The following is a 26,133-nucleotide window of genomic DNA, read 5'->3' on the forward strand; positions in this document are numbered from 1 at the left end:
TATGACTTGTGGGTGTTTGTCACTTATGAACAACTATTTTGCCAATTAAAATGTATCGCTCTGTTTCTTTAAAATTAGCTTTTATGGTGATTGTGTGGTTTGCTTGTATTAACATATAACATCGCATACATAAAAATTATTTGTTTACTCCTTCCAATGCTAATAGAAATATTCAAAAAATAGTCCACAATAGTCAGCGATAGCATAGTACACAATAACAACAGTCCCAAAAAAACAGTCAATACATCCGTCCATCTAACTAAACGAAAACATGAAATAAAACTATGACCAACGAGGCCATGGCCTATCACGTGCCTGACGTGGGGGTAATCGACGCCTAGACTGAGCCTCTATAGCCTGTGCAAATGCGTCAAGAGAGGGCTCCTCATTGTCAACCGCCTCTGGAACATTAGCTAGTGGAGTAGTGCAAGACATGCCAGGTCCTGAGGCAACATATCCACTGCTCGCAGATGGTATAAAATCATGCTGTGCAGTAACAGGCTGCATATGCGGCGAAGTCGATGACAAAGGGTCATCGGGCACATGATGTGAAGGTGGAGGAGCAACGGGTACATGTGTAGGCCAATCGCATACTCCGTCTGTGGTCAAGTCCAAGGTCTGGCACTACTCCGTTACGTCTTCCATATTCCACTCCTGGTACTCTGTACTACAGGAAGGATCCTGAGAGACCGATACCCCACCAGATGCGCATGCCATGGGGCTAGCCTGATAAACCTGCTCACTCTGTGTAAACCCCTGGCCATACGATGTACCTGCCTGGCTATCACAATACTGTGGCGGAGGAGGACCATGGTACATAGGATGTGGCCCGCCTGCTTGGCTTAGCACTGGCGGTCTAAACCAACCCTGCATATCAGTGCGCGGTCTAGGAGCAATAATAGGATCGGGTATCGCTCGAACCGATTCCCGCTGTCGTCCTAGTCCACGTCCCTCCTGCCTGCCACTAGTCACCTCAATGGTCAACATCGGCTCCTCAACAGTCTGCATAGGTGGAGCCTCTAGCCCTGGCTCCTCTACTCATGCCGACTCTCTGAATATAGCAATAATGCGACCAATCTTGTCATGGACCCACTCTAAGCCAAAGGCGGGGAACTGATCCACAGTAGTCGCAAAATATAGCATCTCCAACCCATCAATCTATAAAGAAATGAAACAACATGTGTTAATTAAAAATGTATAAACACATAATCATATTCAAAATTGAAGTGTCAAGACTTACTGCTCGCCCAACCCTGGCAGCTTTCCTGGCGACGAACCGTTTCCCTCGCTGTCTGTACCAGTGTAGGTACTCATGGTTCGGGGACATCAACCCGACCAGTACAGGGGGAACACGTATGGACGTATCCCTGATCGTCCATCGATGTATGAAGGGCCTCATCTTACGCTCCCAATTATCATCCTTCTTCCCACGCAGAGTTAGATCATGAACACCCTTAAGCTTTCTTGGTCTCCGCGGTATGGGCTGATCAAAACTAAATTGTCGCATACATCTATCCGGTTGAGCGTACTCAACTGTGTGGAAGCAAATGATAGGAGTAATGGCCAACCATAAGTACCGTTCATGATTAGATACAAACAATGTTGTATGGTAACTCTCCGTATGGTTGCCACACAACCTACATATAAAAAAATTAGTAACAACTACACATAAACCACCAACTATAATATGTAAATAAATTAAAAACAATTACTAAATAGATATCACAAACCCCGTCTCTATAAAGCGTGTCAAGGTTTGCCCGATACCAAGACTGCTCATGTGGCTTAAAGGGAGGTAGGGAATTAAACCTGTAATAGAATGTGTAACAAATTATCATACTCATACGACAAATGAACATGTAATAAATGAGTTAATAAAATATACCTGTGACCAAAATGCCACTTCGGGTGGGTAGGCTGCGGGATAGGTGGTGCAATGGGGGGAATCTAATCCAAGCCCATATCTGCAGTAATAAGTGACAACCACCCATATTAACAGTCCGCGGGTTTGTTGACACACATAAATGTCTAAAGAGATGGGCGAGAACCGCAGACCCCCAACTGTATCCGCCAATGTCCGTAAAGTCCCCTGCAAGTAGTGGAACGTAACGACAAGCAATTTTGCTGCCACCTGATCTGTCACACACTAACCATGAGCCTAATAGCCGCAAAATGTGTGCCTTGGTGTAACGCCTCACCTCCTCGGGATTGTGTGCTACTGTAAACCAATCAGCATATATCCTGTCTAAGTAAGAAATACGTAGATCGCCTCTGTGAATGTCTGTGCCCGCAACAGGGGCAGTCCCAAAAACCTGCTGACACATAGCAATCCAATCCAACGCTGTAGATCCGGTAACTGCCTGCCTGTCAGTAGGCAAACCAAGTATACCAGCCACGTCCTGTAATGTAACGGTCATCTCTCCCTGCGTCATGTGAAACGTATGTGTCTCCGGTCTCCAACGCTCAACCAAAGCAGAGATCAAGGGGGTATCGATCTGAAGGAAAAACAACAATTATACAAAGTCCACATACGGTAATTTAATTAAGTAATTTAAAAATTACATACCTGAATATGACTCATACGTGCCACGTCTATGAACCCAGCCTGTGTCAAATAGTTAGCGACAACGTCTGGTATATCATCATGATGGGGTCCCCCCTGAAGTTTCCCTCGCCTCATCTTTAACCCCCTAACCTTATCCTCGTTCCACACAACTTGTGAAACGTGACTGCGTTGTGTCCTCTTACGGAGTACCTCCCACCTATATGGGCCAGGAAGTACATGCGTACAAGGATCAGATGGCTCAAGATCACCATCGGATCCAGAGCGCGAGGACTCTGATGAAGACGAATGGGCCATAATAGAATACTACTACAAATGAAAAAGATGTACCCAAATTACTATTGATATTATATTAATTTACACTAAATAAAATTTAATTGCACTGAATTAAATAGCATTTAACTAACTTCAATTTTTATATTAATTTCAATTAAATTAACATCATTGACAATTAATTCATTTAACATTACATTATTCTAAAAATATATTTCAATACATTAAATAATTCAAATTCAATTTAAATTAATATTGCATACGGTATTCTTTTTTTACAAACCCTAATTATAATGTGGTTAATTGAAAGGTCAATATGTTTGCAAGTGTCATTCATAAAAAAATATTTATTGTCACAAACTAATTTCTAAGTGTGTAAATAAGTCATAAAACCAACATATACCAATTTAGAAGTAACTAATTAATTTTTAAGTCCATATCTAATACCTAAGTCACATCACAATTCTTTTACATAGGTCACTAATATTTTTCTAACCCCCCTAACAATTAAATAAAGTCACAAATATTTTTCTAACCCCCTAACAATTATCTAAGTCACTAATAACTATCATATATTAATTGTTGTTAATAAAAAAAATAAACAATAAATAGGGACTTACATGAGAGAGACAGAGCTTCGCTGCGCAAAACCCTCCAAAAGAAATGTAGAGAGAAGGAGGAGGAGGTTTAGAGAGAGGATGTGAGGGTGGAAATGAGGTAAAAAAGTGAAAAACCCATATATATAGACCACGGAGAACACGCCCATCAGGGGCGTGTCTCTCTCCTGCCACACACACCCTATGTTGGGCGTGTCTACCATCATAGCTCACACCCCATAAGAGGCGTGTCTCTTTATTGCCACTCACGCCCTACATTGGGCGTGTCCCCTTCAGTAGCTCACGCCCCACATGAGCGTCTCTCTCTCCATTAGAACACGCCACATGTGGACGTGTTTGGGTGCTATAGATTCGTAATACTTTGCAAAACGACTACTTATTTGTAATTTTTTATTAAAAAAGTAATAAATTAATTTTTTTGCCTACTCTTAGCGCATTCTTCTTACTACCAGCTTGATGGGTCTCATGAATGGGCTTAGGTTGCGTTTGTATTGACTTTTCAATAAAATCCTTTTTATGACTTCCTTATTTTAAAAGTATTTTCTACAAAAGTTATAACAATTTAGATTTTTTAAAAAATATTTGATTTTTGAAAAAAATATTGGCTTTTGACTTCTGCTTTTTTTAAAAGCTAAAATTTTTAGCTTCTGAAAAAAGTAAATTTTTAACTTTTTTATGACTTCTGCTTTTTTAAAAAACAGGCATCCAAACAGATTTTTTTTGAGAAGTGCTTTTTTTCTTAAAAAAAAGTAACTTTTAAAGAAAAAAAAGCTCATCCAAACAGGATCTTAGTATGCTTCTGAACCACTACATTCAACCTTTTCCTAATTAGAGAGTTCATAATATATGACAACCTCAAGAGTGTGGATTTAGTTATTTTTGCGAATAAACCTACTATATATCATATTTGTGTTATCAATTAACCAATTATCAATAATTAAAATTTCAATTATAGATCTTTTAACTTTAATTTGTTTATAATTTCTTAAAGTATTTAACAAATAGTATTAATTTAATATTTCTCAATTATGTATGAACTTATCATGTAAATGCTATTAATTTTGATTTTAATTATTCTTAGATTTTTAATAAAGCGTAAAAATACTATTACAATTTTTTTCTCATCCTAAATTGTTATTTTAAAAGAATAGTGTTAAAATGAAGAATAAAAAATAAACAAATTATTGAAAACCAGTTTCTTAAAAATTGTCTTCTCAATAGTTTTTTTGTAAAATAAATATTAAGAATTTGATTTTTAAAAATTTAACTCAATTGTTAAAAAAAAAAAATTTATTAATCTCATGTTAAAGGAGATAAGTTATTTCATGTCATAGAGATAAATTCATGGACTCCATCATCTGAAAAAAGAAAAAAAAAAAAAATGATGACACAATTATCAAAAAGTGTGCAGAAAAAAAAACTTATCTAATGTAAAAAAAAGGGATAATTTATTACGATCGTAAAGTTTTTTTTTTTTTTTTTGGATAACGACCGTAACGCTAGTTTAAAAGAAGAAGAGTGCAAAGACCGGAAACGAAGCGTTTAGATTTAAGAAGAACAGAAGATGCAGCTTCGGCCATCTTGCTTCCTCGCGTTAGGGTTTCCAGAAATTCAATTTCCCTTCATTTCTTTAGCGTCCGTAGGCGTAGCACCTCGCAATTCCTCCGTTGTTTGGTATTCGTAATTGCTCAAATCGAAAAAATCGGGCCTCAAGGTATGATATTTCCTTACCTGAGATGCAATTTGTTGTTAATTGTGTTACATCCGCGATGCCTTATCATCAATTTCAACGAAAGTTCAAATAAAACAATATTTTTTTTTTTCAGTATCATTCAAATGTTTGTGAATGTTATTTTTGTGTGCAAACTAGTGCGATTATGAATTAATTTTTTGTGTGCCTGTAACCTACATTGTGAGTTGCGACTTGTACCTTTGTTCAACAATTATGATCCCTGTTCCCCCCATTTTGACAGCTCTATCAGTCTTTATGATATACTGAAGAATTTTTCTCTTACATTTTGTAGTACAGTTGATAATACCTTTGGAAAGCATAAGAAGAATCTATACAAAATGCTTCAACACCAAATTGTGCAATCCCCAGCTAGGCTGGGCCTTACCAACCCTAACTCACCGTCGATTACGAACCCTACTCCTCCAAAGCTCCCTCCTTCACAGACCCATCACCACCAAGACCGCAATTCGGCAACCCCTTCAGCAGCTCTACTGTCTCTTCTCCCACCCCTCCCCAGAGCACAAGCACTTCTTCTTCAAATGGCTTGCTTAACTTCTAAGCTCTTTGAATTATCACCCAACAGGTCCCTTTGGGTCACTGCTTTCCGTGGAACCCTCCCTACCTTCCTTCCTTCACAAGGCCAAGCACATTTGTCTACCCCGCTCGAGTCCTCTCCTTCCACCACCAAAGAAATCCTCTCGCTTTTCACCGTTCTTCAAACCCAAATCTTCGAAGCCGTTGCCGAACTCCAAGAGATTCTTGATCTACAAGATGCTAAGCAGAAGATTGATCGCGAAATCCGCTCAAGAGATTCGGCACTTCTCGCGTTTGCCAACAAACTCAAGGACGCTGAGCGAGGTCTTGACATTCTTGTTGATGATTACTCTGATTATCGCCGCACCAAGAGATCGAAATCAGGAGATGGAAATGAAGATGATTCTTTGATTTCCTCGACTGTCTCATCTCAGCTGAAGCTGTCTGATATATTATCATATGCCCATCGGATAAGTTATACAACCTTTGCACCACCGGAATTTGGGGCTGGGCAAGCTCCTCTCCGCGGTGCACTGCCACCTGCACCACAAGAAGAACAAATGAGAGCTTCACAGTTATATAATTTTGCAGATCTTGATATTGGATTGCCTAAAGCAGTTGAAGCCAAGGAGAAAACGATTGAGGCTATTATTGAGCCTCTGCCTCTACAGCAGGTGGATACCAATCCACTTGCAAATTTGTCTGCAATTCAAGGGCTGCTACCTCCAAATTTTACGGTTCCGCCTGGTTGGAAGCCTGGAATGCCTGTGCAATTACCTATTGATATACCAATTAAGCCTCCACCTGGCTGGAAACCTGGGGATCCCGTGCCATTGCCTCCCATGGACTCCCTTCCAGTACCAAGATTTGAGGAGCAACAATTACAGCCTCACATTCCTCAGCCCAAGCAACCAGAAGTTATTCAAGTGCAGCCAGTTAATTTGGATCTTGGAGGCAGTGATAGTAGTGATTATAGTAGTGACGATGCCAGCTCTGACGATGAAGATTGAGAAGTCCATGAAACTGATCATCTCAAGTTGACAACTTTACTGGTGAGGGGTTTTGTTCATGAAATTTGTTCTTCATGTAAAATAGTTGGGAATGCACAATTAATGTGAATTCCCAGATCCGATTTCCCCCCTCTATTAATTTGCACATTTTGCACTTGATAGTTATGTTATTGGCCTGTTATAGGTCCTGTCAAATGTTTCCTTGGCATTGAGTTTTAAGATGACTTCTCCAGCATTGATAAGTTGAGTTGATTGTTGGATAATAACATAACTTTCAATCATCTTGTAGGTCTTTTTGGTATTTCGAGTAATCCACCCTTATATATTAAATTATAATAGACTGTCTTGAGACTGGCTTAATCTCTTAGTTTATTATCCCTTAAAAATAACATAAGTCATTCTTCACTTCTCTTTTTTAAATTTTAAATTTGAATTCTTTTAAATTAATTCTGCATATCTTCTTTATAATCTTAAACAAATTTTTTTTTTTTTTTTGAATTTATATTTTTGGATACTCTACCTGAATTACTTATGCATTCCTTAATTTAATTATTTTTCTCTTATATATATATATATATATTTTACTTTTTAGATATTACCTGAATTTAAAAATACATGTCCAAGGATACTTGTTGTTTCTGTTCTAGGCTCTAAAAAGCAGAAAGCATAACTCTGCTTCATAATTGTGAAAATTTGATTAAGCACTGCATTTGTACATCGGGGGTTGTGTTTTTGAAGCTACACAGGTATTTAATATAGACATTAATGTATGCTACTAGTGTATTACACGATGAAAAAGTTATTCTTTTTAATTCAGTCTAATTTACTTCTAGTTCTGATGATTACCATTTTTTACATAGAAATGAAAATGAAATACTCTATAAGACAGGTTTGTACCCAATTGTGATGAGGCACCTTGTGAAAATCATCTTTGTCTATGTCATAAAATTTAAAATTATAAAAAACTGTATTTTTTTAGTGGTATCAGAGCAGTGTTCTAGGTGATAAATTACTAGCAATTGCTTATAAATGCCTGTTTGTTAATGATTGTTGCTTGTGACTTCTGTTCGTGATTGCTTGCTGGTGTGTGCTTGTTGGTGGACGTTGTACTAGCAGTAATTGTGGTGAGTTCTATGTGTCTCTATGTGAGAGACTGTTGAGTGTCCAACCTGATGTTGCACTATTGATTGCTAAGATGTGAGCCTGATCAACTCATTTCTGTGTAAGACATTAGCAGTATCAGATTGGACGCTAAATTTGACTGACCGATTGGATGAACTTGTAATGTTGTGCACTCTTCTCTTTAGGTCTAATTGTTTATTTGTCGTGTTTTAAGTGATTATTTGTCAGAGTATTTAACTAATACTTTGGTTCCTGTTGTTTCCGATATCGGGATAGTTTGGTGTCTTGCGTGAACAAGAGACTATTTGGGGTTGAGATTATTTTCTTAGTTTTACTCTGTCTTGACTGCTTCGATATATTTTCTGCATTAAGAAATTAAACTCTATGAAATTTTAATTCCGATCCGGTTCAATTTAAGTGTAAATGGAATAATAGTAACTAGATTACCCTTGTAAGGCATTTTGTGTACTGCAGTAAAATTTTGTTGCTGAGGATATTTTATTTCTACTGCATGTACACATGTTCACTAAGCTTGAAGCAATGTTGTTAAAATCGAGATTTTAAGTAAAATTGGAAGGGAACTAAAAAATCGTAAAACGTAAAATCGTAATGTAAAAAAATCGTAAAAACGTAAAAGCGTTTGGAATATTGGTAAAATCGTTTTGATGAAAAAAATTGTAAAAACGTAAAATCGTAGTGATAAATTGAGATTTTAACAACTATGGCTTGAAGGGCTGTAAGTGATATATATATATATATATATATATATATATATATATTGTATTCTCGGATTAGCCAGCCCCCTTAAATCATTCCTTTTGTCGGTTGCTCAACTCTTCATTTGACCGTTACATCCATCCAAATATGAAATATTTTACTTAACTGCATGTTGAATGAAGGCACTTTCTTCGATTAAATTCTTGTATAACTCAGCTGCTGCATCACTGAACTGAAACTAAATTGGCTTTACTATGTAAACTGAGCTCTTCATGACTTTCTTGTGATAAGCTTCCTTGGTAACTAATCTGGTCAGCATTATTATCATGATTGTAAATTCTTGTTTACTGCAACGGACCCGTAGTATGTTTTTTTTTGGCTTTTATTTGCAATCTTGTAATGCTTGACTTGTGTTAAGGATATTGATATATCAAGTTTGTAACATAACTCTTAAAACTCTTAATTGCCGCAACTTTCTATTTATCAATGTTATTGGGTGAATTTTTGTTTGTGTTGTCTTGATTCTGAAATTGGATGGTTAGCTTCAGGTTCTTAAGACTCTGTGTCTCAGCATTTCTGTTTGTAGCTTGTTTTGTTAAACTAGGATTACTTGATTTGACTAAATTGTACTGCCAGGTTAAATGGCTAGTAATTTTCTCGAAATATTTGTACATCTGCTACATAAAGACTTTAACGAGTCTGTCGTAACCTTATGTTTTCTGGGTCCAATATTAGCTCTTTGAATTGAACCTCATATCAAAAGTTGCCTTTGTGTGAGTCATTCATATTCTGTTCTGATTATGAAGTTTGAATGGATCTCTTACATAGTGATTACAAAACACCTGACACTATTTGTGTAATCTGTTTTATGTGAAATTTGGATTGAATGTTACATATTTGGTACATAAACCGAAAAGGAGCATGATATTAAGTATTGATGCATAAATATTGAGTTGACCCTATATAAAGTGCTGAGTTTTGGTTTGCACAATCAGGATACTAGTCCTTTAGGACCGTGACTGCTTTAGCAGTTGTTTAAGGAACTAATAAAGGTCTGAATAAAATAAAATTTCATTCTTAGAATTTGCTTCCTCTTACCAACACATTCTTCACCCAATCACTATTCCCTCATCTCCACAACACAAAATCACATGGAGTAGTAGCCATTTATCCCGCATAGATACTCTCATTCTCATTGATACTCTCATCACTCATTTCACACAGCACCACTTTTGACTCGTACACCCACTTAAATGTAGCTCTCGTCTTTCACTCTTTCAACTTAATTCACCAATGCACAGCCATCACAACAATCTCACATTCCTCACTTGCTGAATTTTCACCTAATCGTCCATTTTTCACATCCTCTAGCCATCCACATTGACTTGTTAACAGGTACTCTCATTCACTTTCTCACCCATTTTGTTTTGACACAGCATACTAATCACTCACTAACACACTTATTTAACATATTGAGAGTCTCTATCTTTCTCTCTTTACGATAATGCTTATACATGGCACACAATCTCGCACCTGGATTTTTTACTCCCATATGCATTGACGCTCAAATAATTCACACAGGAGGGTCACAGAAAGAGAAAAAGACCAAGAAGGATAAACAGCTAGGGAAGAAGTTGAAGCATTCCTGGACATCTAGCTACAGCAGTCCATTTGAGAAAATTATCTATTGCCTGTCGGTATACCTTCCAAATTATCACTTCTCTATTGATTTATTTTCGTGTTGGTTCAAATGGGACAGTAGAAGACAAATGTAATTAGTTGATTCATATATTTTCTTCATGTCCATTGTTCTCATGATTTCTAGATTTCGTAGATGGTGCTAATGAGTTTAATGTTTGTATTTGAAGCCTCTGAATGAAAGGAAAAATAGGTTGATGGTTCCTCTAAAGCTATGGCTGTTAGTTAAAGGCATAATCGTGCTGTAATTACAGTCCTCAAATGTTGGCATGATGCTGTAGTGCCCCTGTCTATATTCTTTGCAGTTAATTTTTAAGCGAGTCTCTTCGTTGGATTTGGTTGGTGAGTTTACATCTAGTGTTTGCTGGCTTAGACTTAAGGATGAGGAGGGTCTTCGAATGATCTCAAATATTGGGTCCTATGATGCATCTAGTTCTCTGTTTGTGTGTCCATTTTGGTCTTGAAATCTTTTAATTATTGCTCATACATTTGTGTATGCTTTTATGTTTTTAAAGCTGGATACACATCATTTCATTAATCAGATGCGTTTAACCAAAATAATAAGCCAGGGCAATCGGGGTAATTGGAATATTTGAAATAAAAAGAAAGTGAATATTGAATTTTTTTGAAAGATCAATAAATCATTCTTAAAGGAAAAAAAAAATTAAGTTAATCAGTATCGTTTTTTTCAGGACTAATATGCTTTGTTGCTTTCTGTTTTTAATGACTCCTCTTTTTATTTTGTGTAGTTTTTCTTTTTCTTTTTTAGTTCTATTGCAGTCTTTGCATGTGGTTTTGGAGATGAATTTTAGTTTCTTGATGTTAATACTGGAAAAATGACAAAAGATTTCGGAATTATTTGAAAGAATTTAGTTGCAGCAGACATTTTATTATATACTCGAAAGAAATCAATTATCCTAATTATGTACAATATCCACTATTATGTACACCATGTCATATTATGATATGCTCCGAAAAAAGAAAACAAGAATATAATATTAAGGGAAATATTAGTCTCCTTTTACATTAGATAATTTATCTCATTTTCTCTCACTTCGATTTCCGCACCTCACTTTTTTTTTTTTCTTTTTTTTTGTAATGGTGGGACCCACCTAGTTTTTCTCTACAACATAAGATACCTATCTTATGGAAAAGGAGATTAATAAAACTCTAATATTAAATAGGAAATTAAAGCTGTTAGCAGTATTCATCCCTCCGTTAAATTGGAGCATATCAAACATATGCCCCAGTTTATTACAAATGATGCCTGATTGTTGCTAGTGTATTTTTCATCAATTAAAGTAGCACTCGTTATACATGCAGAATATATCATTTTGTAACTAAGAGAAACATTGCTGCACATCATACATTAATCTGAGATGCATAACATAATCACCGGATGCACAAACATTCATAACATTATTCTGCTATATTATTAACTCAAACCTTTGGGGCACATGCAGACAGGTTATCATTTTCTTGCCCAAACCTTTGGGGCAAGCTATGTGTGATATGCTGTTTTTAATATACACACACTAGGGGGACGTTATATTTCATTACCATTTTACTATGCTCACACTAAAGGGGCCTTTTGCACAAGGCCTGTTCAGCTCATAACCATGTAGGGTGTCCCTTACTATATATGATGCTTTTTAAACCCAAACCTTTATGGACCAGGATACACACAGGAACCATATACCAAGGTCACCCAACCTATTGGGGGTTCATTCCCTCATTTTAGTCTGTTTTCAGAACAACTTATTGTATTTGATCAAGAATCTGTATGGATCGTAACTTCCTAGCAAGCTCAGCTTGCAATGATAGACTATGATACATTCATCATATATTTAATTCAAGCATAATGTAATATGTCATATAACATAGTCCATAATACATCAAAATCTTCACACACATAGCGAGCTCTTCTTGAGTAAAACATACACTATAACATGTCATGAATCTGTGCATTCTCATGGCAAGCTAAGCTTGCATGTACGAGAGACACTCACTTGGGATTGCCCATTCACATAGCTAATTAATATCCTCCACTAAGGGAAAAGTGTGAATAGATCTCATATGATGGTCATTTAACTTCAATAAAAGCTAAAAAGCATGTCTGGAGAGTGAATTACTCGTAAAGAACAAGGAATAGCTGTTGGAACCTATTCTGTGAGCATGTATCTGGATATACAGTTATATTTATATATCTGGATACATCGCGATGGATTGGAACATGTTGCTGTTTCATTCCAATATTCGAAAAGAGGGCATACAGTCCCTTCTTTTGTACAATTCCCCTTTCTTAGCATTACTTAGGCATTCTCATTAATAAGACATACAGCTTTGGATTCTTGAAGTTTAAGCAAATATTACCTATCTACATTCAACTCATCTTTCCATACACGTAAGTTCTATACATCTAAATTCAGGCAAAACGATCGTATTAGTAACAATTGACAAAAGTTTCTCCAACTTAGAGTTGTTTTAAAATGTATTTTCTGACTACAGCAGTCAAACGCGTTGGTCAACTTGACGAGTCCGGTGCTGTCACAGTGCATGGCATGACTAGCAGCCATGTCATCACCTCATACAGTCCCGTCAAGTTGGATGACACGTTCAGTGTCAAAACCGTACTTGACACGTGGATCCCGTCAAGAGTTGTGCCGGATCCAAGTATTATAGGTCACGCTAAATTTTGTGACGCGTTGTATAGTATGAAAATTTGTTTCTCGTTGAAAGTTTCAATTAGTATAGTATGAAAAGCTGTTGCCAGAAGTCCAAATGCTAAACAGTGGACAAAAATAATGGTTAGTTACTGTTTGAAGCAATCTTATTTTATTATTGTTTAATATTATCTTTTACTATTTTCATTACTGTTTAATAGTTCAGTTATGCTTAATCTTTAATTAAATCAATAAGTATAATTACTGTTTAATAATTTCACTAACAATTAATCTAAATAACTAAGTAGTTTTTTTTAAGGTTTCATAACATATAATTACTAAATTAATTAAAATAAAAATGATAAAACAATTAAAATTAGTGGATACCCTAAACCAAAAAACCCTAACTAAAAAATGAATGGATCTAAGGCTTCAATAATTCTAAAGGCTAATTGAAGTTACAAAATAATTAAAACAGTAATTAAAAAACTTATATTACTAAATATTAGAACAGTAATTAAATATATAAAATAATTAAATATATAAAATAATTAAAATAGTAATTAAAACAGACATTTATAAAATATTAGAATTTCAATAATTAAAACACTAATTACAAATTCATTATTTTACTAAATAAATTTTATTATTTCGGTTTAAATAACATAAACACTAAGATAATTAAAATAATCAAAACAATCAAAATACCAAGCCTTAGATCCATTCATTTTTATTTCGGATTTTTTGGGTTTAGGGTATCCACTAATTTTAATTTTTTTATCATTTTTGTTTTAATTAATTTAGTAATTATAATTTATGAAACCTTAAGAAAAAAACCTACTTAGTTAAATAGATTAATTGTTAGTGAAATTATTAAACAGTAATTATACTTATTGATTTAATTAAAGATTAAGCATAACTGAACTATTAAACAGTAATGAAAATAGTAAAAAATAATAAAATAAGATTGCTTGAAACAGTAACTAACCATTATTTTTGTCCACTGTTTAGCATTTGCACTTCTGGCAACAGCTTTTTCGGCCGTTTGGATAGGTTTTTAAAAAAGAACTTTTTATGAGTTACTTTTTTAAAAAAAAAAAAATTTAAAAGTTGAAGTTATTTTGCATTTGAATGCAATATTTAAAAAGCACTTTTAATTAAAAAGTCATTTGGATGTTAAAATAAAAAAGCATTTTGTAAACATAAAATGACTGTTGTACCCTTAAAATTTTATTTCCTTTTCTCCCCAAAAAAATCAACCCCCTTCAAGATACACAGTCGCCTTCCTCCATATAGAAGTGCTCAATTTTTTGTTGGTGAGGCTGGTTTGCAGATGACACACCGTTGGTGTTATAGATCATCCCAAAGTTGAGCACTTCTCCATCCTTAGATCATGGATTTCACCGTCGCCCTCCTCACCAAAGGTGAGCACTTCCCAAAGTTTGCAGATGACACACAAGCTGCTTTTGCAAGATACACAGTCGCCCTCCTCCATCCAGTCGGTCATGGATTTCACAGCCACCCACGCTCTACCTTCATGGGAAGCTATGTCTCTTGGTTTGTTCTTGGTCAAGTCACTTGAATCTACCATGTTGATGCAAAGAAAATCACCGTTTTTGGATCGTCAGGTGCTCTGACGAGAGATTTGGGTTGCTTTTGGCTTGTGTTTTTTTCAGAAGTCAAATTTTTTAACTTCTTGCAAAAGCAAAATTTTAGCTTTTTTATTAACTTCTCCTTTTCTTCAAAGTTAGTATCCAAACAACATAAAAATTTTAAAAGCACTTTCTTTTAAAAAAAAAAAGCAGCTTTTGAAATGAGAGAAGCCCATCCAAACAAGCACAATTGAACCTTCCAATGAGAAACAAATTTTTATACTATATAACGCGTCACAAAATTTAGCGTGACCCATAATACTTGGACTCGTCACAACTCTTGACGGGATCCACATGTCAAGTACGGTTTTGACACTGAACGCGTCATCCAACCTGACGGGACTGTATGAGGTGATGACATGGCTGCTGGTCGCGCCATGCACTATGACGACACCGGTCTCGTCAAGTTGATCAACGCGTTTGACTGTTGTAGTGAGGAAATACATTTCAAAACAGCTTTGAGTTAGAGAAATTTTTGCCAATTTTTACTAGCGTCGTTTTGCCTCTAAATTCACCTCGAAACTCCAGCAACAATGGATATCTTACATATCCACCTCATACAGTAGCAAATAATCAAATTCACTAGTTAATAGCAACCAAAGTTATTTCTACTTCGCGAAATAGCATATTTCTATTTTTTTGAGGCGCGTAGCTGAACATTCCTAGTGCACTGGATGTTTTTAAATTTTGAGTAATCCTGCATAGGCTTTAACGTGTTCGCTTTCAACTGATAAGCTTAACACAGCTAGGCTGTCAAAACGGGATCCAACCCGTGGGCCAACGTTACAACCCCAATTTTCAGCCACCGTATGATGGGATTATTTTTTACCCTAGCCCCAATGATCTTTATTTTTATTGGGTTAGAGTGAGGTTAACCGCGGGCTAGCCCACTCTTTTTTATCCAAACCCTAAATTTCCAATTTCTCTTTCTTGTCATGGTTTTCTTCTTCATGCTCTTTCGATTTCTTCTTTTTCATGTCTTTTTATTCGCAGTTGATAGCTCTTCTACTTTCTTCTTTCTTCTACTCGTTCTTCTTCTTTTTCTAATTTCGTGCTTTTTCTTTTTTGTTATTTGGTAAGTGGATTAGGAGAGCAAGAATTGATCCATCAAGTCCTGGTGCTTGAGCTAGGTTTTGGAAATTATTGGTGGTATCATTGTGTGAGGTTTCAAATGTTTCGCAGAAAAATGTTTTGCAAATGAAATTGATACGGGGTTGGTGCGGGTTCTCAGTGTCTAGACGTGAGAGTGGGGCGTCTTCTAATGTTCCAAATTTTAGTTTACCAAATTTGTGAGAGAGATATTTGGAGTAAAATATTGAACTGTTATTGAGTTGTTGTCCGTGTTTACTCTTGATTGAATGCAAATGCATGCAAGACTTTCTAGTCTGTTTTTATGGTAAACTGGTAGGATTATTTTTCAATTTTCATTAGTACATGTCCCATGCTAATATCTTTGTATTTGTTGAAAAAAAGGTTCTATCACACAATCTTACTAACACTATGAAGACTGGAATTCCTATCCTACAACATATATAATTGAAAGATAAGTAATAGATAGGATTCTCAAAACAAATAAATTGATGAAGTGTTTTTGTTTTCATTAAAATATATAGAGAGAGAACTCTAATAATTCCTACCTACAAAACCTGGGACAAAATAAATTTTATAAAAGCAGTGAGTAATAGATAATGAAGAAGCCTATCTATTTTAAATATTCACAAAATAAATTTTATAAAAGTATTATCTACAACAGACTCGACGTTAGATATAGACTAATGGAAGGGAAAGGTCGAGTCAAAGAATCGGGAACATAATGAGTTATCACTTCTTCTCCATATCACTTTAGAATTGTTGACATGGTTGGTGGAATTTGTGTATAGGGTCAATGTACTACAAGGGATATTATCACTTCTTCTACTAGTACAATCCGAATGGTACAGTTTGGGGTAAAAGCTATGAATAAACAAGTTTATGTGGCTGCTGAAAGCTATGAGGTATAATTTCAACTTAAAGAAATTAATCTAGTATTTCAGTTGTTATTTTAGAATGCTTGCATTTTTTTGTACAAGTGTTATATATATAAATTGGAATGAATATTCTATAATTACATGTCTTGACTCGTGTCTGTGTTACTTTGCAGTTTGCTCATCTTTATTTTGAGGCCAAAAAGATTTAAGAGTAAATATCATTTTCGGTTCTCAGCAAATTTTATGATGCTCGCTTTAGTCCCTAGCAAATAAAATAGCTATTCATAATCCTTAATTATAAGAAATTCAAAGTGTACTCATTTTAGTCCTTTTGTGGGAGTAATGTGGATCTTTTTTAAATTTGTTAGGGACCACGATTTCAACTAAATGAGTCCATTTTGAATTTCTCAGATATCACAAATAGTCTTTTTATTTGTTAGGGACTAAAGCAGACGTAGTAAAATTTGCTGAGGACCAAAAAAAGGTATTTACTCAAGATTTAAATTTTCTCTCTCTCAAATTCCTTTATCTCTAATCAAGTTATTACATTGAAGAGAGATCAAAATGGCAGTGGTTATGGCTACTTGTAGTCTTGGACTTCACTAGAGTGCTGCTTGAGAGCTTTGGAAAAAAACCATTTGTTGTGCTTGCGTATGTTAAATTTTCAGAGATGCTTGTAATTATAATAGCCCAACTTAATTAATTAGTAAATCTAGTGTAATTAATTAATTAAACATGTTTTGGTGAGTGAAATTAAGTATAATGCTTAATTAAATGAATTTGAGTCACTTTGGAGTTAAAAAGTGTACTCAGTGAAAATTAAGGGGTATAAATGGGTACTGACAAAAGTACCCAAAATATAAAAATAAAAATAGTAATATTCCTAGAATAATATTCCAGACTTTTGGGTAAAGTTTGGTAATTATTGGAGTTGAATAGATAGACGAACCAATACCCACATAAGTCACTTAACCAAGTAAGTGACTTAAAAACACAAAAGAATGCCCATTTTTCCCACCCAGCCCGTCGACGCAGAACAGAAAGGAGAAGAGAAGAGAGGGAAGAAGAAAAGGGAAAGAGAGAGAGAGAAAGCAAATCTCAACCAAATCCATCCGTTCAAAAGCCTAAACCACTCCAAATCTCCTCCTCTTTCATAATCCTTGCTTTGTTTTGAGTGGGGAGCATTGTGGAGAGGGATATTGCCTCTCAAAAATTCGGCCATTGGAGAGATTTTGGGGTTTTGGGAAGTTCAACCTCCATGGGAGCTTGAGGAACACTCCTTGCTTGGTTGTGTGACCATTGGTGGTAAGATTCTAACCCTTGAACCTCATGATTCCTTGAAATTTGGGTTTATGAATAGTAAATTGGGATTTTGATGAAATGTAGTTGAATTAGCTATGTTCTAGGAAGAATGGAGCTTAGAGCATGTTATGGAAAATGCTAGGAATGTCATTTAATCGGTGAAAATGAGCTTAGATAGCTAAATGAGTATACTTGTAAAATGGCAAGAATATGATGCTTGATATTGGATTCCTTGCATTGTTGATAAATGGTATGGCTTGGTTGATTGATGATTGTGTCCTAATGATGTCTAGGATTGAGACATTTGGACCGACCGTGAGTGATCAACCGCTTGAACAAGCTATGGAGCTTGAGTAGCTCATTGGAATTGGTAAGCTCACACTTGTGTGGTGTTTTGAATTGAGTATTTGATGGTTGATTGTGAAATACTCTTGGATGCAATGTGTTGATTGCATTACACCATGTGTAGGTGTTGGTTTTGGAGTAGAGTATTGTTGACATTGGTGAAGAACAAAGGTCGACTGAAGCATTGAGGTAAGCCTTCGGACCTTGGGTGTAATTCCCTTGACTGTTCTACCAAGCCCTGAAAGGGTAGAGGTTGTGATTGTGTATATAAATGCAATAAAATAGTGTAATGCTTTGTTATACGTATGTGTATGCATTTGGTGTGGCATAGGATGGTGTTTCCCTATGTTGGTATGTTGCATGACGATGCGTAAATCATACTTGGTAGTTAGCTGGCCAGTAGGACTATTTGCATCTGAGTTTCCTTAGGACAGCTTGAGAGCTCGAGGGATTTCTCCTGGAGATGTAGTGCACTTTGCATAGATATGTATTTACTGCATTATTATTGTTATTGCTATTACACTGATATGGAACTGTGGGGTGGAGAGATGCTCCAAGGACCCCTGGTTTACTGGATATATTCGTATATCTCACCCCGTGTTGTGGGGACCCCCTTTCAGGTAAGGATGCTGCAGGAGCCTCTGGTGGCAAGTGGCCATATCTGGATTATGCCTGAAATGTGGCATTCCCTTTGAGTTTATGCATGCCTTTTGTAGTTGACATGTATAGGATTTTATTTTGAAAGCCCATGTTCATTTGTATATCTTGATTCATTGGATGAACTTAGCCTATGCTCATGCCTTTGGTTACACCTTTTGTTGATGGGAGCCAAGGGAATGATCATAGTGTTTTGTAAGCTAAGTTCTATGATTTGTAAAGGATATGTAATGTAAATGATGCCTACTTGAAATTCAATATATGCATGCTTGTTATGTATCGAGTTGTTGAATTGGTTGGGCTGAAAATCAATTAGGTACCCTTTTGTTTAAACTGGTAAACGATGAGGAAACAAAGGTCATGCTGCCCAAATTCTAGCTAAATCTCATGAGGAGTGGTTGGATGAGTGCTAGGATTTAGTTTTGGGGCATGGACAATTGGGGTTTGTAATGGGGATGCATTTTCCCCTAGGCTTGGACTTGAGAAATGTGGGAATTGGAATTCCCTGGCAGCGCGCTTAAGCGCCCAGGAGCGCGCCCAAGCGCCCTGCTGCCCCTGCGAGTGCCAATGCATTCTGCCTCCTCGCGCTGGAGCGCCCAAGTGGGGGCTTAAGCGCCCAGGATTGCGCGCTGGAGCGCCCTGGCGTGCGCTTAAGCGCCCTTTGCTGCAGAAAGTTGGGTGGCTTACTGCCCCCTCGTGCTTAAGCGCCCAGGGTTGCGCGCTTGAGCGCCCTGGTCCGCGCTTAAGCGCCCTTCGCCACTGAAGGAGGAGATGCTTCTGTCTCTGCGCGCTAAAACGTCCCAGTGGGAGCTTAAGCGCCCAGGGTAGCGCGCTTGAGCGCCCTGATGCGCGCTTAGGCGCCCATCCACACTGGAATGCCTGATGCTTACTGCCTCCGTGCGCTTAAGCGCCCAGATGGAGGCTTTAGCGCCCGATAGCGTGCGCTTGAGCGCCCGGTAGCGTGCTGAAGCGCGCGGGGCCTGTGACCAACACTCTCTTGTGTTGCTTCAAATTGTCCTAACTTGGGCTACAGTGCTCCGATTTGAGCGCGGTTTGAAGCCACGCATAGCTAATGAAGAAATCTACAATATAGTAGAAGTTGTGAAATAAATAGGAAGTAAATTAATGGTTTAAAAATGGAATAAGAACATGATGTTAAGCTTAATTGATATGATTCCGCAAGGTAATACGGTTATGATCACGGAATTGGGTATTATAAATTCGGTATGTTTTAAAATGAAAAATTTATCCGGATTTTAATTGAACCCATGTGATTGTAACTGCGCTTAATATCATAATGCGATGTTAACAAACCGGTTCTAGAACGGGGTGTTACATTTTATGGTATCAGAGCAGTTTCGTAGGGAATAACTGTTAGCTATTGATGAGTATGCTTAGTGTTTGATGCTTTATAGTTGTTTTAGTACTCTGTATGATTATTGCATTTGTGATCACTAAGTGTGGGCCTGATCAACTCACTTCTTTGTGTAACATGTGTAGTGACATGACGAGGAACCGAAACAACCCCGGACCATCAAACACCAATGCTCAGCCAGAACCTGTTTTGGCTGCTCTTGTGAGGCCTAGAAGTGGCCGTGGGGCAACGGGCGTACAGCCTGATCCCGTGGCTAAAGCTCTTGCAGCCGTTCAGAGGGAGTTGGCTGCTAGCAGGCAAGCCAATGAAAATCTGATGAAAACAAATGAAGACTCGCGGACTGCTATGGCCGCAATGATGACCGAGTTGAGGACGTTGAGGGGTCCTAGGCCCGTGAACCGGCAACCCACTCCTCCTCCTCACACTGCTACGCCTTCTCCACCTCCTTCACAGGAAGAGGGTGGAGTGGGTAACAATGAGGGTGAAGGTAGTCACCACTCTGGGAGTCGGAGTCATCACACTGAGGTTCGTCAACCTCAAGTTGAAAATGTCGGTGATCATGAAGTGGAGGAAAGGAGATTGATGGCTTTCCGAAAACATAAACCTCCTTCTTTTAAGGGAGGTTATGAGCCAATGGCGGCTGCAAAATGGCTCCAAGCTATGGAGAAGATATTTAGGGTGATGAGATGCCCTGACGCAATGAAGTTGGCTTACTCTGTTTATATGCTGGAAGAGGAAGCAGAGGATTGGTGGACAAATACCGTGCAGCCATTAGAAGCTGAAGGTCGGGAGATCACATGGCGGTTATTCGAGACATTGTTCTTGGATAACTACTTCCCTAGAGAGGCTAGGGAACAAAAGCAGAATGAGTATAACGATCTCAAACAAGGGTCGATGTCTATTGACCAATACTTCTCAAAATTCAATGAGTTGGTGAAATACGCCAACTATGGGCGAGCCTTACCCACCTCGGCTGAAATGACCTCCAAGTTCCAATGGGGTCTTAATGAGAAGATGTCTCGGAAGATGTCAAATTGTGATATCCGAGAGTTCAGTCGGTTTGTAAACCAGTGTAGGAAAGTGGAGGAAGTGTATAAGGTGCCCCAAACCAAGAAGTCTTCTGAGGCCCAGGCACCTAGTTCCCATAAAGCAACGGGCTCCGGTTATTGGAAGAACAGGAAGGTGCAAGGCAAGAAGCTGAATGCGAATAAGCCCTTTGACTTGTTCAAAAAACCCGGTACCCAGAAGAATTTTGTTGATAGAGGACCTCCTCCCAAGTGCAAGGGATGTGGCAAAGAGCATAGAGGTCCATGTGCTACCGGTGAATTGATTTGTTTTAAATGTGGAAGATCCGGTCACTACTCCAGGCAGTGTCCTCAGAACGAAGCAAGGACTATGGCAGTTCAAGCTACTGCTGTTCCGGTCTCTGTTGTTTAACCTATGTTAGAGTCTCAGACGGTTGGTAGAGTATATACCATGGACCGTCAACAATCGGAGAAGGCTCCGAATTTAGTGAAAGGTACAATTTACATTGATAATATGGATGTTGAAGTGTTGTTTGATTCAGGAGCTACACACTCTTGTATGTCTGACTTTATGGCTGTTGGGCTAAATTTGCAAATGTATGACATTCGCCCTCCAATGAAAGTGGTTACTGCTACTGGAGAGGAGTGTTATACATCCGTGTTGTGTAAAGATGTTGAATTCAAATATGAAGGCCGAGATTACGTGCTGGATTTTATTTGTTTACCTATGATCAGCCTTCAAGTTATCTTGGGTATGGACTGGTTGTCAAAGAACTGTGCTATGATAGACTGCTGTGGTAAAAGGATCGTGCTTGATGCTGATGATTCTGCTACTAGTTCTTCCCCATATCTATCTGTTTTGCAGGTTAGAAAGGCTTTGAGGGCCGGGGCATTGGGATATGTCTTTGTGGGGGGTTTAGTAGGCGGAAGTCATGAGGAGATTGGCACTATTTCCGTGGTGAGGGAGTTTGTGGATGTGTTTCCAGATGAAATTCCACAACTTCCGCCTCATAGAGAGATTGAGTTCACGATTGATCTGTTGCCTGGTGTGGGGCCTATCTCTCTGGCTCCGTATAGGATGTCACCACCGGAATTAGCTGAGTTAAAGAAGCATATTGAAGAGCTTTCGGCTAAGCAGTTTATCCGGCCTAGTGTGTCCCCGTGGGGAGCACCAGTCATATTTGTTAAGAAGAAGGACGGTAGCATGAGATTGTGCACTGATTACCGTCAGTTGAATAAGGTTACCATTAAGAACAAGTATCCTCTCCCTCGCATAGATGATTTGCTTGATCAGTTGAGGGGTGCTTGTGTTTTCTCAAAGATTGATTTGAGGTCGGGTTATCATCAAATCCGAATTAGGCAGGAAGATATTCCGAAGACTGCCTTCCGATCTAGATATGGACATTATGAGTATCAAGTAATTCCATTTGGACTCACTAATGCTCCTGCGGTGTTTATGGATTACATGAATCGCATATTTAAGCCGTTTCTGGATCAATTCGTGATTGTGTTTATTGATGATATCCTGATATATTCCAAGAGTAAGGAAGAGCATGAAGGTCACTTGAGAACTGTGTTGCAAATTCTCAGAGAGAAACAGTTATATGCAAAGCCTTCTAAATGTGAATTTTGGCTTTCTCAAGTGCAATTTCTGGGTCACGTTATCTCTGCTGATGGAGTAGCGATTGATCCTAGCAAGATAGAGGCAGTTGTTGATTGGAAAGACCCAAGACAGTAACAGAAATAAGAAGTTTTCTGGGTTTGACTGGTTATTACCGGAGATTCATTAAAGAATTTTCAGCCATGGTGTTGCCATTGACCCGTTTGACCCGAAGGATACTCCATTTGTTTGGACACAAGAATGTGAAGAATGCTTTCAGAGCCTTAAGGAGAAACTAACGACCGCTCCGGTGTTAGTACTTCCCGACCCGGAAGGTGAATTTGAGCTATACAGCGATGCGTCCAAGAAGGGATTGGGATGTGTGCTGATGCAAGATAGGCGGGTGGTAGCTTATGCATCGAGGCAATTGAAACCGCATGAAGAAAATTATCCAACCCATGACCTTGAGCTTGCTGCAATTTTTTTTGGGTTAAAGCAGTGGAGGCATTTCTTGTATGGAATGCAATTTGCAATATTCAGCGATCACAAGAGTTTGAAATACTTGTTCGATCAGAAGGAGCTGAATATGAGACAACGACGGTGGACCGAGTTCTTAAAGGACTATGATTTTGAATTGAAATATCATTCTGGCAAGGCTAATGTTGTAGCTGATGCACTGAGCCGAAAATTCGTGAGTATATCAAGCATGATGATCAGAGATTATGATGTGATTGAGAGGTTCAGAGATATTCAATTATCTAAAATCTTTCCATGTAAAATTTGTGGCTTTGAAATCACAAGCATTGAGAATGAACTGATGACCAGAATCAAAGAAGCTCAACTGCAAAATGAAAGCGCTAAACGACTAAAAGGTCAGAGTGGTGTATCCTGCAATGATGAGGGTGTACTACTATATCAGGGTCGTGTTGTAGTACCTAGGCAGTTGGCGGAAGAAGTAATGACAGAGGCTCATAAGGGTCATTTTACAGTTCATCCGGGAGCTACAAAGATGTATCAGGACCTAAAGATGAATTTCTGGTGGCCTGGTATGAAGAAAGATATTGCCGAATTTGTCTCTAAGTGTCTCATTTGTCAGAAGGTAAAGATTGAGCATCAAAAGCCTTCTGGTATGTTGCAACCTCTAGATGTTCCTGAATGGAAATGAGAGAGTATCTCCATGGATTTCGTAGTGGGATTGCCGCAAACACAGGCTAGTTATGATTCTATATGGGTGATTGTGGATAGATTGACAAAATCCGCACACTTTTTGCCAGTTCGGGTAGATTTCTCTGCGGAGAGATTGGCTAGGCTCTATGTGAAGGAGATTGTGAGGCTTCATGGGGTGCCTGAGAGCATTGTTAGTGATCGGGACCTGAAGTTCACTTCTCGCTTCTGGGGAGCATTGCAGGAGGCTCTTGGCACTCAGTTGAGACTGAGCACTGCTTATCACCCACAGACTGATGGTCAGACTGAGAGGACCATTCAGACGTTGGAGGATATGCTGAGGGCTTGCACCCTGGAGCAGGGTACTGCATGGGATCGATATCTTCCGCTGGTTGAGTTTTCATATAATAATAGTTTCCATGCTAGTCTGGGTATGGCTCCCTACGAGGCCTTGTATGGTCGCAGGTGTAGGACACCTACTTGTTGGTCAGAGGTTGGAGACACAGAGCGGTTTGGATTGGATTTTGTTCAGGAGACTACTGAGCAGATTAAAATGATTAAGGATCGTCTGAAAAAGGCTCAGGATCGTCAGAAAAGTTATTATGATCTCAAGCACCGGCCTCTAGAGTTTGAGGAGGGAGATCATGTGTTCCTGAAGCTGTCACCGGTTACGGGTGTGGGACGAGCCCTTGGAGTGAGGAAGCTGAGTCCGAGATTTATTGGACCCTACCAGATTCTTCGTAGGGTGGGACCGGTTGCCTACCAGCTTGCCTTACCTCCGCAATTGGCAAATTTGCATGATGTGTTTCATGTTTCTCAGCTGAGGAAATATGTAGCTGATCCTTCTCATGTGGTTCAACCTGATAATGTTGAAATCCGGGAGAATTTGAAGACTCCTGTTGGACCATGAAGATACTCGAAAGAGATGAGAAGAAGCTGAGAAATAAATCTATTCCTATGGTGAAAGTCCAGTGGGAAGGAAGGACGCCTGAAGAGTCCACTTGGGAGCGGGAAGATGAGCTTCTCCGGCAATATCCTGAGTTTAAGGACAGGTACGTTCTTGATTTTGAGGACAAAATCGCTAAAATGTGGGGTGATTATAATAGCCCAACTTAATTAATTAGTAAATCTAGTGTAATTAATTAATTAAACATGTTTTGGTGAGTGAAATTAAGTATAATGCTTAATTAAATGAATTTGAGTCACTTTGGAGTTAAAAAGTGTACTCAGTGAAAATTAAGGGGTATAAATGGGTACTGACAAAAGTACCCAAAATATAAAAATAAAAATAGTAATATTCCTAGAATAATATTCCAGACTTTTGGGTAAAGTTTGGTAATTATTGGAGTTGAATAGATAGACGAACCAATACCCACATAAGTCACTTAACCAAGTAAGTGACTTAAAAACACAAAAGAATGCCCATTTTTCCCACCCAGCCCGTCGACGCAGAACAGAAAGGAGAAGAGAAGAGAGGGAAGAAGAAAAGGGAAAGAGAGAGAGAGAAAGCAAATCTCAACCAAATCCATCCGTTCAAAAGCCTAAACCACTCCAAATCTCCTCCTCTTTCATAATCCTTGCTTTGTTTTGAGTGGGGAGCATTGTGGAGAGGGATATTGCCTCTCAAAAATTCGGCCATTGGAGAGATTTTGGGGTTTTGGGAAGTTCAACCTCCATGGGAGCTTGAGGAACACTCCTTGCTTGGTTGTGTGACCATTGGTGGTAAGATTCTAACCCTTGAACCTCATGATTCCTTGAAATTTGGGTTTATGAATAGTAAATTGGGATTTTGATGAAATGTAGTTGAATTAGCTATGTTCTAGGAAGAATGGAGCTTAGAGCATGTTATGGAAAATGCTAGGAATGTCATTTAATCGGTGAAAATGAGCTTAGATAGCTAAATGAGTATACTTGTAAAATGGCAAGAATATGATGCTTGATATTGGATTCCTTGCATTGTTGATAAATGGAATGGCTTGGTTGATTGATGATTGTGTCCTAATGATGTCTAGGATTGAGACATTTGGACCGACCGTGAGTGATCAACCGCTTGAACAAGCTATGGAGCTTGAGTAGCTCATTGGAATTGGTAAGCTCACACTTGTGTGGGGTTTTGA

The 26,133-nt window shown here is 38.1% G+C and overlaps 1 protein-coding gene across 2 annotated transcripts; it reads left to right on the top strand.

Annotated features, from left to right (window-relative positions):
* Positions 1-5,005: 5,005 nt before the first annotated feature.
* On the top strand, positions 5,006-10,605 carry LOC133299466 (mediator of RNA polymerase II transcription subunit 4). Of its 2 annotated transcripts, none has more exons than XM_061498930.1 (3): positions 5,006-5,167; positions 5,478-6,771; positions 10,150-10,605. In XM_061498930.1, the coding sequence occupies exon 2, from the start codon at positions 5,524-5,526 to the stop codon at positions 6,727-6,729; it is 1,206 nt and encodes a 401-aa protein (XP_061354914.1). In that variant the 5' UTR covers positions 5,006-5,167; positions 5,478-5,523; the 3' UTR covers positions 6,730-6,771; positions 10,150-10,605. The 2 variants fall into 2 exon arrangements, with proteins under 2 accessions (XP_061354914.1, XP_061354915.1); XM_061498931.1 differs by having other exon boundaries at positions 5,483-6,771.
* The last annotated feature ends 15,528 nt before the right edge of the window (positions 10,606-26,133 follow it).

The sequence above is a fragment of the Gastrolobium bilobum genome, unplaced genomic scaffold (genome assembly GCF_033153095.1).
Source record: "Gastrolobium bilobum isolate Gb01-03AN ecotype WA unplaced genomic scaffold, APGP_CSIRO_Gbil_v1 utg8594, whole genome shotgun sequence".
Lineage (NCBI taxonomy): Eukaryota > Viridiplantae > Streptophyta > Magnoliopsida > Fabales > Fabaceae > Gastrolobium > Gastrolobium bilobum.